Raw genomic sequence first — 17,490 nt, forward strand, 5'->3', positions numbered from 1 at the left:
GAAATGGTGATCCAATTCTTCTACACCCACACTCCAACATTAGCCTTTCTTTACAAGGGGCTGATCCTACAAGGTACTTAGTGCACTCAGGTCCATATATATATATATATATATATATATATATATATATATATATATATATATATGTGTGTGTGTGTGTGTGTGTGTGTGTGTGTAATACAAAACAAGACCTAGGCATAGGCCTATAAGTATTATTTTATTTTATTACATGTCTACCAACACACAAATTTATTTCTCAGACATTGTTAGAAAGTGTACATTTAGCATTCACTTTTCATTTTAATGAACATTTTTGCCACTTCACACACTAAGTCTGAAAAATCAACTGACATATTAATATTTTCTGTTGGCACCTTTCATCACAGAATATCAAAACACATTAAAACCAATTAATTTTAATAGTGCTATTCTGAGGTGGTGAAGAATTATACCCATGTTACAAATAAGAGAGCTGAACCGTTGACAGGCAACATAACTCGTCCAAGTTCATGCACCAAGTCAAGCAGAACCCAAAAGCAACCCAGGAGTCTTGACTCCCTCTTGATAGTTCTAATCCAGATCTCCCAACTTTAAACAAATATTTTCCATCAGAAAATGGCGTCTTCTAGAAGCTAATCTTTTTACATAGATGCATCAGAAAAGCAAGTGGAATGTTTTTTTAAATTTCTTTATAGACAAATTAAAACTACAATGCTTCAAGTACATAAAAAAAGATCAACATTAAGGAACATGTTCAAATAAAAGGAAAAAATATTTCCTGAAAAAGGAACAATCTGCGTCTAGAAGATTAGCCTGCTCTAAGTCTAGAGGCTTTGATATGACCCATCACATTCCTTTCAGTCCTAATGTCTATAATTCTATGGATTTCCCAATACTAAATCCATCAAACTTAAAATCATCAAGTTTCAGCCTTCCTCTAGGACTCATTTATGTTGACACTTTTCTTTTAAATATCAATTCTGTTTTCATATCTCTAGTGCTCACTTATTTTGCTGGAAGGACCTTATATTCCAACTATCACCTGCAAGCAATCCTGACAGTTTATGAAATGTTTTCCTTCTTAATACTTAGCCATTCATAGCGATCAACTCCCATATTATACCACTAAAATTGATGAGATTTAAAATTAGTTTTACTTCTGAAATGTATTTGTTTTATTGTGCAGTCATTAATCTAGGATGTTTTGTAAACTAATATGGGAATTACTAATATGGTGGGTCTAAATCCTGAAAGTTCTCCATGCTAGGAACCATGATCTTAAAAGGGAGTTCCACACAGAAGGCTGGCAGGACGAGGCTGTACGTTTTGTCAACAGCAACAGTGGTAAAATTGTGTAAAAATACACAGATGTTCCAAGTCTCCTTGTTCCTTCTCTAGTCTGTGACATGAGCCCCATATAAAGTACTGAAGATAAATGTGAGGCAACACTTTTTCTTCCCGATGAACAAGCAGGAGGTAAAAGCAGCACTGTCACACATTGCCACTTCCCAGCTCAACTAGAGAGAATGCCCTTGACAGAGAGATTGTATAATTTGCCCTAAACCACAGTGAATCGTTGTCAAAACTGATATTAGAAATCTAATTTCTCTAAAGACAGTTTCATGCTTAATCTATTAAACTACTCTACCTCTGAAATCTGAGGTCACACCCAAATCCAGAAGCTTCCCAGTCATAAATACACTGCACTCAAACACTGTCTACCAGCATGTTTCTGATTATAATCCATACAATGGTCAAAGATGATTGGTTCGAAAGCATGTTTTTCAACTGCCCTGAAGGTTTCCACCCACGGCCATGATAATGCATAGAAATATTTTTTCAAACGAATATGTTACTTACATTTTCATTTTTCAAAATCAGTTTCAAAATCGCCTCTCTCTGTTTCAGAGCCTTTAAACAGAAACAAGATTTCAGTCATTATGGAACAAAAAGAGACTGATAGAGAGTGTGACATTTCTTTACCTATTAAAATAATTCAACTGTACATATTTATTTTGCATCTTCCATGCCCTCCAGAAACACAGGTTGATCCCTTGAAATGAGAGGTCAGTTTCCTAGCATGTATGCTACTGATGGCAATGGTGCTATTCAGCACCAAGATATCAAGTCTACTTTTTATCCCTTGAGTCCAGCAACACTGTTTACATTAATTATAGGGAAAGAGAAAAAAACTAGCTGACGAATACTTAAAATCTTACTCTTCCCTGAATGGGACTTGTACCCATGTAACTATCTTAGGGTTTTCTGCACCCATCATCCATAACAGAGGACTGGTCCCGCTGGATCTAAAATGGACATTATATATTTAATATACTTTGTTAATCACATAAGCAACAGGACAATCACCATTGCTGCAAATGCTGTTTTCAAAAGTCGCGTTGATTCTAAAGATCATACTTGAGAAACTTCCTTAAGCAATATTAGTAATGCATTGCAATGAAGTTATTGACAGAAGATGGGTAAACACTGAGCATAGTTTTACTGAGACCAAGATTGCAAAATGTAAGTGTTGAAAAAACTGATTCATATCTGCCAATGAACAAGTTTATGCCATTTAAAAATCCGCTTCCATTTATAAAAATTGAATTGATTAAATGTAAATTGCAGAATACTTTATTATAAGCTTCAATGCCTACCTAGGAGTTTCTGGCTGCTGCATCCCCAAGCCCTGCAAACACCTTTTTCTTACCTACGGAGTGGCCTTGGGTATTCACAGCTGCCAATTCCCCTTGTTTATTTTGGATTAATAAGCTACCCTGAGGGAAAATAATTACTTGGCATAGTAACTGTGGTGCTCAGAGATGACTGTCCATACTGAACCCCACTCTTGAGATAAATGTACTCTGGAGAAAGAACCTGGAATTTCCAGAGTACACTCCACTGTGGTTCACACATCCCAAACAGCATTCTGAGGGAATCAAAGGGGAAAACGCCCCAAACATCCTTTGGTTTCTTTCATTAATTAAAAGAATCCTTCTACAAAAGACTGAGATGATTGGCCACATGGATCCACACTCCCTATTCACCTTTCCCACTTCAGAGAACCACAGTTACCACGGTAAGTAACTTATTTCTGTTTCAAGAATCACCTGTAAGGATCCCCTCTCTGAGGTTAATGGGTAGTAGTAACTTTCCAGGTTGGGCATCAGATGAAGAAACCGAGTTAAACTATGTGAGTACAGAGAACACAAGAGCCTTATTTATATCAGTAACAGGAACACTGAGTAGGCATCTGGTAGAATTTGAGCATTCTCTGATAGCTTTAGGTGGCTGAACAGCTGCCAAGTCTAACCATGATGGAAAGATAGTCTGATATATTTTGACGACCCCTGAGCTAAGATATGCTGACCTTTGGTCTTATAGTCAAAGATAACTGCCAACAACTTCAAGAAAAATTGAACAGAAGTGTACATAAATTTACATGCAGGGGTATCAGTGCTTTTAGTTGCTCTCCCCTTGGTGTGGACGAGCAGAATGGAAAGTATGCACCAACTCCATTGTACAGGATGAGTGCAGGAAATGGGTTTTGAAGCTGCTGGTGGCACAATGAGTTCGTTCCAGCTAAAATGTGTACATCTCGAGTTTCTCATGGGAAATTTCACCCTAAAAAGCAAAAATTATCTGTACTTGTGAGAAACTGAAAACAAGCCTTAACAATACTCTCTGGTGCAGTTTGCCCGGGCAGTGAAGACGTAGGTCTCTCATTTGATACAGTACAAACCTATTGCTAATCCACTAGGCAAACGACCCAACATTATTTAAGACAATTTGCTCTGACTTACTGGTTGGTTAATGTGAAACCTCGTAGGCATTCTTCTCATAATGGCAGAGTCAAGATCCTGAGGGCGATTGGTAGCTCCCATCACTATCACCTTAATACAGAAAAACAGAATGATTAAATAGCAGAGAGAAATTATTTCAAGAATCATCATAACGGGGATTCACAAAACAAACAAGCCAAATTGGGTAGCTGTTCTACATTCCATCAAGCAAATCAGCCTACAGAGAAGTTGTGTCAAGCTTTCTGACATTTGCTCTAGCAGCAGGATTTAAACAAACATATTATGAGGTTATTTTAAACAGCTGGAAGCAGACTAGTTAGTTCAAAGTATTTTGAACCTTTCACCTCTAGTTTGCAAATTCAACTTCAGTCCAAATCAACAGGCAGAATGTAACAATTTTTGGTCACTAACATTTGGACTCTGTGGACAAGTTCTCTCCAGAACTAACAATGGGGAGGCATTTTGGTAAGCACTCTCTCTTTTCCTATGTAAATAAAAAGCAGATTGGATTCCAGGACTAGCAATATAGCATTTTTCACAAGCATTAAATTCACTAAAAAGAATGTCTGATTTTTAAAAAACCTAAACAGCTGAAAAGCCAAAATAAACTAACTGCTTTTGTATTATTAACTGGATGTGAAGCTACAGGAAGCTTTACAAAGGTTTCATTTAATGTAATATGAATGGTTTCAGAGTAACAGCCGTGTTAGTCTGTATTCGCAAAAAGAAAAGGAGTACTTGTGGCACCTTAGAGACTAACCAATTTATTTGAGCATAAGCTTTCGTGAGCTAAGTGAGCTGTAGCTCACGAAAGCTTATGCTCAAATAAATTGGTTAGTCTCTAAGGTGCCACAAGTTCTCCTTTTCTTTTTGTAATATGAATGCATTTTATTTTATAATCCATATTTAAGACAGGAACAATATTTACATCATTGGACTACACCTCAACTGTCATTTTAAGAGCAAAGTTACCTACAGTGTACACATCTCATTTTCTCTAAATTATGTTATTCTAAATGATGTACATTGCAAATGCTCAGTCACAAAACACATGAATGTCAAAGAAATTAATTCCATATAATTTTAGATTCCTAAAAGCATGTTGTTTTTAGCTCTCTCATTTTGGATCTTTGCCCCACAACTGGCCTTGGCAAGTTGAGAGCTATGCATCAGAGCTATGTTGCTTTCATGGGCTAGAGTGATGCTGCCATCTAGAGGCACAAAGTTGTGGCTCAAGTTACCAGACAGTAACATGGTAAGCAGACATTAAAAAAATTATTTTACGTTCAACAAAATATTGTAAGCGAAAGGTTCATTTAATAAATGGTCCAACGATATTTATTAGACCACATATAGAAGTAGTTAAGGGGTCAGATTCTCTGGTCTGTACATGACACAGCATCAGGAGGTGAAAACCACACTTATCCCTTGCTCCTGGGGCCAGCCAGATGGCAGGCCGTACCTTTGCAAAAGTCAGAGAAGCTTGAAGTTTGATCCAACAATTCTCTCTGCTGGTGGCTCCAGGGGTCTTTTTGGCAGCAGGCAAATCACCTGGGCATACAGGTGCCCTGGCCACATCACCTTTCCTCTGGGAACACAGCAGATGCACAACATAGCCACTAAATCAGCTCTATGGCATCTGGATATTTTCCTTACACAAGACAAAAAGATGACCAGATCTGGCTGCTTTTTTCTGAGGCCAAAATCTAGCCTCATATTCTAAGTATGAATATAAACATATCACCATTCATGCAAAGGGAAGCTTGGGGACAGGCTGAAATCAATTTAGACTTTTTTAAAAAAAAGTAAAGATAATTAGAGATTACATTGTAAAGTTCAATAACTACTCTTCTCTCTTCTGTGTCCCTAGAGAAACTCTGCCCCTTTCTTACAACATAGCAGATGAACATCTGTTGTAACAGCAGGAATGACAAAAACAGACTTCCCTCCACTTTCAAGATAGGGAATGTGATGTCATCTGCAGTCACACCCTCATCTAAGGATTCCCTCTCCCCCTCAGAGGAGTTCTAGGGCACGGGGCACTGAGGAAGACAGGCTGCAAGGGGATCCTTCTTGTTCTGTACTGAACCACCAGACGTCAGCACAGGGAGAAACTGTTTCGGTGCAATCCAACCTACACCAATTTTGGAGCCCTAATAATTCTTTGCCATCCACCTTCCCCTTCCTGCTTCCTCATGCAAGTGGCACAATGCATAGCTTCCTAACTCCTAAAGGGAGTTTTAGATCACCACTACTGCTTGTATCTCCATCAGCAAGGGAAAACGCACAGACAATTTGCTACACACAAAACTCTCAAAATTTCAAAACTAATTTCTGAAATAAGTCTATAATTTAAAAACTATTTAATTTAGACACAACAGGCTGTACATTGTGCACAATACTGTTCCTTCTCAGGTGCACTTGAAGCAGGAGGCAACTAACAGGGTCTACATGTTGCCCATCGCGTCCAACTGTTTAAGTTACTGAGACTTCAGTACATTTTCCTCAGAATGTTAAGAATTTTACAGCAATAATAAAAGCTGGAATGAATCCTTACTATCAGAGGGAATTTTGTTTAGATCCAGACACAGCATAACACTCCCAACTAAATATTTACCAATAAAACATTTTGAAGAAATTGTAACGGTCAGCTCTCAAAAAATATGGGGCAGTCTTTAAAAGTGCTTTGGACATTTCAAAATCATTGTTTAAAGAAAGATTTTTCTGAACAGTATGAAGTGCAATATGGGAAGAGCCTGAAAATGGACATGTCCAATAATTCTCAAAAATATTTAGATATATTTTCACAACCAACTCCCAAAACTCTCCAACCAGGTGCTTTGTACTATATTTTACTTTAATGGGGCTCCCACTGTGCCAAGAAGTATGAGTGAGGGGCCACAATGACTTCTTCAGGCTCAGGAGTGGAAGCACAAGATCAGATATATGTTTTACTGAAGGAAAGGAATGCTTCATTTCACTGTTTCCAAGACACTTTCACAATGTTTAAAGAGGCATTGTGTTAAAAACACTGGGAAGAATCTGTGCCTTAGCGAACATCAGGTTACTCACCCTTAACTTCAAGTTCTGTGCGGTGTAGTTATTAGCACTAACATCCTATTGACAAATTGTATAGTTCTGTTCCTTGCAAAGCAGCTGGTCAACAGCTATACTTAGCCTATATGTCTTTGAATCATAGTATGAAACCTCTGCGATAAAGTTACTGGTTGTATTCAAGATGCATGAGAAGCTGGACTTCAATTTGACTGCCATTTTGACAGATTTTAAAGTTATAAACTATAAAAAGATATAGTTAAAACCAGCAGTGAAACAGAGAAAAGAAAGCTTGTCTAATCGGGAAAAGAGTACTCTTAGGCATTGGATGGTTCAGGGTCCTTTTTATGGGATACAAACACTTTCAGTTCTAGAATGCCAAATTAAGTGCAGTCTGATTGTGATTACCATCCAATGACTGCTTGGTGGTCTATGTGAAACAAGTACTGTCATCTGTTCAGTTCCTAGTGGATTAATTTCTACATGTAAAACTATCACTTCACTCTGAGTACAGAAGTCAAGCATTTAACAGACACGGAGAGAGAACTGCCCTCTCAGCCTTACAAGGAGGTTTCTCTGAGTAAAATTTGAGAAATGTTGATAGGATGGTGTGGGGTCAGGCTGCCCTCTCTCTCTCCAAGTGCTCTAAATGACAGAATTTCAGACTCTCACAAGTACTTTTTACAAGCAGCACCAACTATTATTTTCTAATTTGATATTGTTACCAAAAGTTAGATGAGAAAGGAAGGGTTGGATAAATGAGGCAAAATTCCTGCTCTGGTAATATCAGCTTCCTGAACTTTTAAGTTTAGCCCAGTAAGCGTAAAGATTATGCTTCTGTTGGAGAAGCAGCTGGGCTGGTGGAGGGAGGATGTCTAGGCTTTTCTATAGTGAGTATTGAAATAATTGGGATTAATATTCAAATCTTTCAATAAGGGTCCTGGCGTCTAAGATTTAGGAGTCATGCAAGCGAATTTCAAAAGGAACAGTGTGGGTTTATTTCCTTGCCAGTTAGACAGGCCAAGAGTGGTTTGTATTTGTCTTAGCTGTTACGTTTACCCTGAAACAACTGTTCATGTGATTTTGTTTCAAATAATAAAGCTTAAAATTTAAATAATCTCAAATATTGTGGTTATATTATTGGGGGGAAAAAAACACTTTTTTAAAGTGTCTATAATTTACTATTGTCCACAGTAACATGAATGCATGAAGTGATTATTAGCATAGGATTCTTGTTCCGACATATTCTGCCATCCAGCAACAAAACAGAGAAATTCTTCTGCCAGCTACTATGTTCAACAGACTATTTTTAACTAGTTCCTAAATGGAGAAAAAAATGTATTAAGTTTCTCAGTGAGAATTATGGTAGGTTTTGTCTTATTTTTTTAACTCACTTGGCAACTATAGTCAGTGTCCAGACCATCCCACAGACTCATGAACTGAGCTTTCATCATAGCTGTAGCTTCATGATCAGAACTTGAACGGCTTCGTAGAAAGGAATCTAAATGAAAAAGATTCAATGAGCATTATTTACCTTCACATTCAACCATAGCAACTATTATATTTCTCAAGGGCAAATTTATAAGATTGTAAGATTGTAATCACAAAAGAAAAATAATTTAGGACCAAGGAGAGAGATGCTGAATATCACTGAAATTTTAGTCAGATCTTCTCAGTTACATTATTTAAGCACTATGTAAGTACATGAAATATCACATGAAACTGTCTCAGATTTTGTGAAATAATCCCAAAATATTGCAGAAAACCTAGAGGAGAAAAATCTGCATTTGCCAATGTTTTACTTTCTCAGGTATCTTACTAGCACTTCCTATATATAATTGGTATCTTAGGCAGCTTCTATTCCTAGATATGTGAAAAAATGAATTTTCATCCTTGCTCCTCCTGAAGACTATTACGCTCCCTCTGAGAATACGACAACCTAAGAAGCTATCAAAGGAGACTATTACAGCATAGTTGCATGTTTAATGTAAAGCGGCCCACCCACTTTTCATGCAGCGTTCTAGCTCTACTAATCAACTCCAGAAGCATATACTGTTGTTAAAAAAGAGTTAATAAGAGCGCTTCCAGAAGGAAAACAGATTGTCTTTGGAAAAAGACTCCACCATAAAATGAAGTTGGAGAAAAGTGGAAGTTTCACTACATGTTTCACAGTGAATCTTGTTTCTCAGTGTCCCATTTTAAGAAGTGCTTGGTGAAAAAGAGAATGAGCAATTTTAAATGAAGTGTTCTTGTTTCACTTTGGTATGGATTCATGACTTCGAAGTTAAAAAGACAAATCCTCATGCTCCTAATAACTAGCACTTCTGCTTTCTCCCTAATCCTTATATAGATTTTTGTTTGTTTTAAATTTTCTTCTTCCTTCCACCCCATTCTCATTTGTCCTCTTAATTCTTTAAACTTTATTTTTATTGTTTTATATATAAAAAAAAATACATAAATACATGCACAGGATGGAAATAGCATATAAATAACAAAATTCAGCGTTCATTATTTGCAAAACTTGGAACAAACAAAATCACAAACCAAAACTGAACCCCTAGAGGTCATGTAGGGCATAACGTAGGAGTATCAGGAACTAATACATACTAAACTGCAAAAGTATTCCATAGTTTCATGTTTAGCATATCTTGCATGTAAATACCTTGCAATGCCGGCTACAAAAGTGCCATGCAAATGCCTGTTTTCACTTTCAGGTGACATTGTAAATAAGAAGTGGGCAGGATTATCTCCCATAAATTGTAAACAAACTTGTTTGTCTTACTGCCTGACTGAACAAGAAGTAGGACTGAGTGGACTTGTAGGCACTAAAGTTTTACTTTGTTTTGTTTTTGAGTGCAGTTACGTAACAGCAACAACAACAAAATCTACATTTTTAAGTTGTACTTTCATGATATAGAGACTGCATTACGAGTATGGTATGAGGTGAATGGAAAAATATTTCTTGTTTATCATTTTTACAGTGCAAATATTTGTAATAAAAATAATTATATATAGTGAGAACAATACACTATGTATTCTGAGTTGTAAGTTAAGTCAATATATTTGAAAATGTAGAAAAACATCCAAAAATATTTAATAAATTTCAATTGGGATTCTATTGCTTAACCGTGTGATTAAAATTGCAATTAATTTTTTATTTGCAATTAATTTTTTTGAGTTAATTGCGTGAGTTAACTGTGATTAATTGACAACCCTAATTTTAAGATGTATAACCTTACTCTAAAGATACGCATGTCCCCACTGATATTGTAATACCACATCTCTAGGCTATCATCTGTGTTTATACATATTAGATATTGGTTAGTTTTGAATGAATTTTTGCCTTCAATTGAACCTAAGTGCGTCAGGTATACAAAAAGATCTAGAGTTAAATATGTGTCTTCCAAAGTATATTTGTAACAGAAAACAAAAAACCCCACAGACTTAAAACAAGCCAATGTGGGCATGTTCAGATCCCTGACTGCTTCAGTTCCCTCTGCTCCTGCCTATCCTATATTATCTAATAATATTCTAAACACAAATATATTTAAGTAATTTGCTAAATCAAATATAAATTAGTACAAAACCTAAATAAATATAAAAAAAAGTTTCATATTAATTGTATGTCAGATGCCCTGCACACATTGAATTACTAGTGCTCTTTAAGATTACATATCAGGAGTATGGATTGTTCCAAAGGATTTGTGGTTACCATAACGTGATCCATCAGAGGTTCTAGTGAAGAGGTTCTGTCTAGCTGTGCAAGTTGTGATGATCAGTGCAGATAATACTATAATCAGTAGATAGTTCTATATCACCCAGTTTAGTGTTAATCTGTTACTCTCTGTAGTGCTACACAGTTGTTACTGCTCAGTTCCAAAAGGTGGTCAACAGAAGAGTTCAGCCTAGCTGGTTATCTGCTCCAAGTTGGAAGATTATATAAGTGAATATTACCATATTCACAAGGATACATAGGAAAACAAACTGATTTCTAAATTTGTTGAGGTACGCTTTTCATGATAAAAAAAAATCTGCTATTTTTGGTCAAATCTGGTTTCAGTCCACCAGACTTGAAGTGTCTGCCAAGTTTCAGAGGGGCGTTTGCAAAATCTTGTGAAGCCTGCTAAATCCACAGTGAAGGTGAATGGGTACTTGATGCTGCATCTGACAGTGCTCCCCCATAGGATCTACTGTATGCCACTGAATGCAGGGCTCTTTTTACTAAGATCAGAGGAGAAGTCAGAAAAGAGAGAAATTCTGTGGCCCTTATAATAAGGTTTTAGCTTTTCTGGCGCATTCATTAACATTATTTTAACCTTGAACTTCAGCAGCTTGAAGATGATGGGTCTGGGCCTGTCAGACTCCTGCCTTTTAGTACTAGGCATCTGATGGGCCCTTTCAATATCTAATGGCAGCTAGGGTCCATGGTGATGTCCACCCCCCACAAAGCAGAGCAGGTTAAGTGAGGTCAATTAACCTGATAGGCTGCACCTGGGGGAGAGCCAGTGCTTGAAAGGCTCGTTGATGATGGAGCCCCGCTGACAAGGAACATGCAGGGCAGATATAAAGTCAGGAAGTTGGCAGTGAAAAGGGGCTGAAAGTGAAGTGAGGTGTTTTGAAGCTATAGAGCTAGGTAGTCTACAGTTAATGCCTGGAAGGAGGGAGTCTGGGTTCCAGTCCCAGGACTATGTCAGCAACTATGGTCTGCTTGCTATTTACCTGTTGCTTTTTTCCTGGACTCCTTCCTACTTCTCTTGTGACTCCCCTGCTCTCTGGGTTTACTAGACCAGAGTAGCAGGCTGGGCCAGGTTCCTCTATCAGCCATTGGGAAAGTGACACAGAACCTGGCCGTGGATTGGAAGACTATCTGGAGCAGATGAAGACAGCTGATCCAGTGGGGCTTTGATAGCCTGGAAGGGAAGGACTACATAGTGACCTGGCCAGATGGCTGAGTCACAAAGAGGGAACACCTGAGTTCCAGAGACAGTGAGAACAAGAGGGGAAACAGTGTGAGCCACTATCGAGAGGGGGGCAACAGACCTGGAGCTAATCCCCAGAGCAGCCAAGAAACCATGGAGCTAATCCCCAGAGCAGCCTCATGGTGAGTGAACCCCATTACAGGGGCCAATTTAAATATGGTATGGAGCAGCTTCTGAAGTGGATACTATCTTTCTCCTGAGTGAATCATTTGGGATTTTACATCCCATACATCTTTAGAGAGGACACAAATATCCTTTGACATAGAATTTATCAGACAGACAGGATTCATTCAGTGCCATGATATCCTGGGCTAGATCTTGTTTTGCTTCCCTCTTCAGCTGCTTAGGTGATTCAGGCTTAAGTCTTTCGTTGCTTCTCACTTTTTCATTGGAAGCACTTTGAAGTTTATTCAGGAAATTAATTTACATTTATGACCAACTTATTCCCAATTTGCTAGGAAAGTAATTACAAGAGATGAACGGATATGTGGGGAGGTCTGGGACGAGGCAGCTGTCTTTCTCATGGGTACCATACAACTGTTCTGTTAATTCTAACCACCCATTTCTTTGCAGTCTTCTAATTCCAAGCCCTTAGCTTCCTCAACATTCTACCAGCAGAAGGGCTAGTTTAATCTGCCCAGGCCTTTCAGAGATAACTACGTATTTCAGGAAAGCCTTTCTTCTCTAAACATGAGCTTCCTAAAAGGTCCAACTTAGCTCCGTGGAGAGAGAAAGAACAGTGGTGCTGTACCCCACCAACATATATTTCCAGAACTGACACTCAAACTGGGAACTTCCATTCACTGTGTTTCTCCTATAACTAACCCCAGGTGTAAATTCACAAACAGTAACTACTACTGCTGGAAAAGCTTTTAAGAAAGACATTTATAGGGATAACTTAACTTAAAATTTAACTCTTATCATAGGACTTCTGCAATATGAGACATGCTACTTTGACATGGATGCTCTTCAATACTATTTACGCTATTAAATCTTGTTTTATTACCATTTTGTTCTGTATGCTAATACAAATGTTTTCTCAGAATTAGTGTTATCAGACACATCAACTCACATTTAAAGTTTAATGTTGCATTTCTGTGACTAAGAAAAAAAGCAGGTATGTTACCTATTTCATCGATAAAAATGATGGAAGGTTGCAGTTTTATAGCAAGGGAGAAGACAGCAGCAGCCAGTTTCTGAGACTCCCCATACCATTTATCAGTCAATGTTGAAGGCTGGAGATTAATAAATCGACAACCGGCTTCCTTTGCTGTAGCTTTGGCAATCAGAGTTTTACCACAACCTGGAGGGCCATAGAGAAGTACTCCTGAAAAAGAACAGTATTAACGTTTTAGGGTCACTGGAAGGAAGGAAAGACCCCAGTGTGACTAACATAGCGATATATGAACTCCTATTCTATCTAGATTTCCCTAAGGCTAGCATCTGAGTACCTTTCAGTAACTACCACCAAACTCCATGTACACAATTGTACTGCAATTATTGTATTGCCTTAATATAAAAAAGCAATAATTTCAAATTATTCGAGACTGCTTTACCTTCTTTTCTTAGAGAAGAGCTAATACAGAACAGCTCATTTTAAACTTAAGAAACATCTGAAGCTTTGATTTGTGCCTATTAGTTATAAGTAACACTCTACATTACTGACAAGTTAGTGGGCAAAAAAAAATCTTTTTCAGTTTGCTTACTTGGGGCATTTGCTAGGGGTTTATAGTCACTCTACCTTCCTGAAAAGTCTTATGAAAAAAAAATTTGTAATGAGGTAAGGAAATCCATATAAGTTATTTTAAAAGCATTTTTAAAAAATTCCATGCATATTATTTAGTAGTACATACATTCTCATTTTTCCCCCTAAAATTAGTCAATTCACTACAGTTTCCTGTAGTGAATACCTTTTCTTATTTTGTTAGACTTAAATGGGTGTTCTCTATAAACACAGCTGCAGAAACTGGTGAGTTAGTTTTTTCTTAATTTAAATGTTTTTGAGGCTATCTACATAAGGACAATTACTTAAGAGATGCATCTCCCATCTTCATGATTTAAATAACTGATAAAATTGAGGAGCGTGGTCTGTTTGGAAGTTCTACATAAATAGTCCTTTCTTCATCTTATTAAAGCATATGACCAAACACCAATTTTCCAGCCAAGATGAATTCCTAACAAGCGGACAATATTTTGTATAAAACTGAAACATTTATTACCGAACAGAACAGAACTGAATGTTTTAAGGGGACAACTGATAGATGTACACAGTAATTTATTATACAAAGAAGGCTTTCATATAATACAAAGAAAAGATGGAAGAGATCTTGTCAATAGAAAATAAGCCTTATACTCTTGTCCTCCTATCTAACTACTTAGGTCCAAAGTTTGCTTTCATGTACATGAGTATAAAGCAATTGTGACTAAGAACTTCAGTGGAGACACTTCAAATTTACAATACTATAAATAAGAGCAGATTTGACCTTTTCTCTCTCAGGTTGTGTTGAGTTGGCAGTGAACTTATCTAGCTAAACACCAGAGAAGGAGGGATGAAGGATCTATATATTCACACTTGCATTCCCTTACTGGAGATCTGGGTCCAGAACAGCCAAAAGGGACCTGCAAAATTAGCTTGCAGTAAGTCTTCACATTTAAGGGCTTTGTTTCTATCAGTGCACTGGTATCCTTATCGAAGTGTGGAAACATTTCCTAGCATATAACAGAGCTATATCTGATCTCCTCAAAAAGAACAAAATGAAATGTAAAAGAAAAAAAAACAACCAGAAATCCAGAATTAATGCACAAGTTGGATGTCTCCTGGAAATGCGTATTTGGATTGGTAGAACATGCATGGATATGACTTCAATAAAAATTGACATTATACCAGCGTTTCCCAAACTTTTTTGGCCATGGAACACTTTTTAGCCTATTACAGAACACTTATAATATTATTTCGTAGTCGTTTGGTTTTTTAAAAAAAATTGCATTTATGCTCAAACGTATTTTATAAAACAAAGCAAAAATACAAATTTAAAATAACTTGAACTGACAATTTCTAACTGGAAAGCGCATTCAAAGTAGTACAAAAATCAATTCTAGATTCTTTCATGGAACATCTATTCACATTGTGCGGAACACAGTTTGGGAAATGCTGCATCATACAATAACGAAGAAGACTGTTTATGAAGTAGTGCAAAGATCTTGGCCGTTTGTTTGTTTTTAGTCTCTCACAAAATTGCAATAAGGTCATTCTATAATGTCAATCCTCATAATTAAAGTAATAGAAAAATACCATTCTGAGGAATTAAACTTTAAATATCAGGTTGCGATTTGACTCTTCTCCTTAACACGAGGTACATCATTTCTAATACCCAACTTGTCTGGAACAGTCCTCTTGAAAGCATAAAAGTAAAAATTTTTTTTTGGTACTAGTCATTACAATTTTTTTAATAAAAGAAACCACGGACAAATTATATCTAGAACAGTGGTTCTTAAACTTTTGTACTGGTGACCCCTTTCACATAGCAAGCCTCTGAGTGCGACACCCCTCCCCCCCAAATTAAAAACACTTCTTAATATATTTAACACCATTACAAATGCTGAAGGCAAAGCAGGGTTTGGGGTGGAGGCTGACAGCTCACAACCCCCCATATAATAACCTCCCAACCCCCTGAGGGATCCCAACCCCCAGTTTGAGAACCCCTGATCTAGAATGCTTTCTCCTTACCTTTTGGTGGCTGCAAGAGTCTGGAATTCTCAAACAAATGTTTCTTCTTGATAGGTAAAATGACTGTGTCCTTCAGATCTGTAATGACATCATCTAAACCTGCAATATCACTCCAGGTTACCTGATGTACAAAAACAGTATTGGGGTGGGGGTGGGGAAGAAGTTAATGAATGTATCATACCCACAGCCAGCAAACATAACCCTGATTCCCAGATGGCCTCCAGAGAATCTTTTTAAGAAAAAAAAAAAAAGGCAGTATGAAATCTCAGATTCAAGACCATGTAAATTTCATTATTTTTATGAATAATGTAACAAAATGCAAGTTTCTCTCTATGATGCAGTTAAGATTTCTTGGTAGAAAATTATTTTCCACTTGGATACATTCTGACAATGATGAGCTTTTAAAGTTTCAAAGTTCTACATTTATGAAAATATAATTCCTAGTTGAAGGACAGATTTGACTACTAATGACACTATTAAGAGCTTCCATGTTTCACTCTGTTTTATACACATATAAAGTACCATATTTATTATAGGAATAATAGGGGGAAAATGAACCATGAATATAGTGTCTTACATGCATGCTAAGAGGGTCTACTAGATGTGCGGCAATGCTCATTTCATATTCAGTAAGCTTGACATTTTTCACCCCAATTTGCTTCATTAGCTTTTCTGCCTAGAAAGAGAGAACAGAAGCCATGAACATTAGAAAAAGAAAATGGTTAAATAGTTTAAGATCTGTTTTTAAAAAGTTGCTATTTTGGGGGTTGGAAGTTAGGAGCTAGAAATGAGATAGGAAGTCATTTGTTGAATATGGCTTGAGTCCTTTGCAATAAAAAGGCATTACTGTCTATCTACTCAGTGGCCTATATGAAGCTAATTCATGGTCTCAATTTCTGACAAATGTCACATCAAAAAATTACATTAAAAATATTCTGAGTGCCAGTCACAGCAGACACATTGAAGACTGAAAAGGCATAAAGATCCTGCTCTGTCTCAGTCCTTAAGAACAGGGCTGAGGCACATTAATGGGTGGTGGTCTCCGCTCCCCACAGCTCCCATTGGCCGGGAACAGGGAACCATGGCCACTGGGAGCTGTAGGGAGTCATGCCTGCAGACAGTCAACCTAAACAAAATGTCTTGCAGCCCACCTTCAGATTACCCTGATGGGCCACATGCTGAAGGTTACCGACCTCTGCAGTAGGGGGTACTCCTCCCTCTGTCTGTATAAAAGCACTGCCCCAGCATAGGACTATAAAGAACATTGCATTAAAGATGAAGTCTGTCAAATTATGCTGGAGAGTGGTCCTGACCACTTGTTATCAAACAGAACCCACGAAGGGAGTTAACTCTAATTAGTTTGGTCAAGATGCTGGGGTAAATATACTCCATTTATCTAGATGTCCTTTGCATGAAGGCAGTATGTAAAATACAGAGTTTCAGTTGGATATGCTAGTGTTCACTTCCTGTCTTAAACCAGGGCTTGAAAAATTTACCCACTTACTAATCAAAAGACTAAACTTTAGATAGGTGCAAGAGACTTAGGAGGGAGGGAATGAAATAGCCAGGTCCAGGGCCAACACCTTGGTGAGAAACCAAAATCCACTGCTTCTCAGAAGTACTGGGAATGGGGGAGGATGTGAGACTGCTACTAGGGTGCTATCCACAGATTCTGTTTGAAGACCTTCAGCCTCTGGTTAGTAGGTAACTGAAATTTAAAACTCCAACCACTCTACTCACTGAGAAGGCTTTTGTGTCTCTCTTCCCCTCTTGTCCAGAGCATCTTAGCTGCTCTAGAGAATCATAGAAATGTAAGGCTAGAAGAAACTTCAAGAAGTCTTCAAGTCCAGCCCTCTGAGCTGTGGCAGAACCAAGTAAACTCAGACCATCCCTGACAGGTGTTTGTCCAACCTGTTCTTAAAAAATT

At 37.5% G+C, this 17,490-nt stretch overlaps 1 protein-coding gene across 2 annotated transcripts in view; it reads right to left on the bottom strand.

Annotated features, from left to right (window-relative positions):
• The window catches only part of ATAD1 (ATPase family AAA domain containing 1), a 31,015-nt gene that overhangs the window by 2,334 nt on the left and 11,191 nt on the right, over positions 1-17,490 (bottom strand). For both annotated transcript variants that reach the window (XM_084634845.1, XM_084634846.1), the window contains exons 3-8: positions 16,141-16,239; positions 15,564-15,684; positions 12,963-13,163; positions 8,252-8,358; positions 3,804-3,893; positions 1,861-1,911 (exon numbers count right to left, since the gene is read on the bottom strand). In XM_084634845.1, coding sequence (XP_084490971.1) covers positions 1,861-1,911; positions 3,804-3,893; positions 8,252-8,358; positions 12,963-13,163; positions 15,564-15,684; positions 16,141-16,239 — 669 coding nt within the window. The remainder of the gene's footprint in view (positions 1-1,860; positions 1,912-3,803; positions 3,894-8,251; positions 8,359-12,962; positions 13,164-15,563; positions 15,685-16,140; positions 16,240-17,490) is intronic.

Source organism: Lepidochelys olivacea (genome assembly GCF_965140295.1).
Source record: "Lepidochelys olivacea isolate rLepOli2 genome assembly, chromosome: 7".
Lineage (NCBI taxonomy): Eukaryota > Metazoa > Chordata > Testudines > Cheloniidae > Lepidochelys > Lepidochelys olivacea.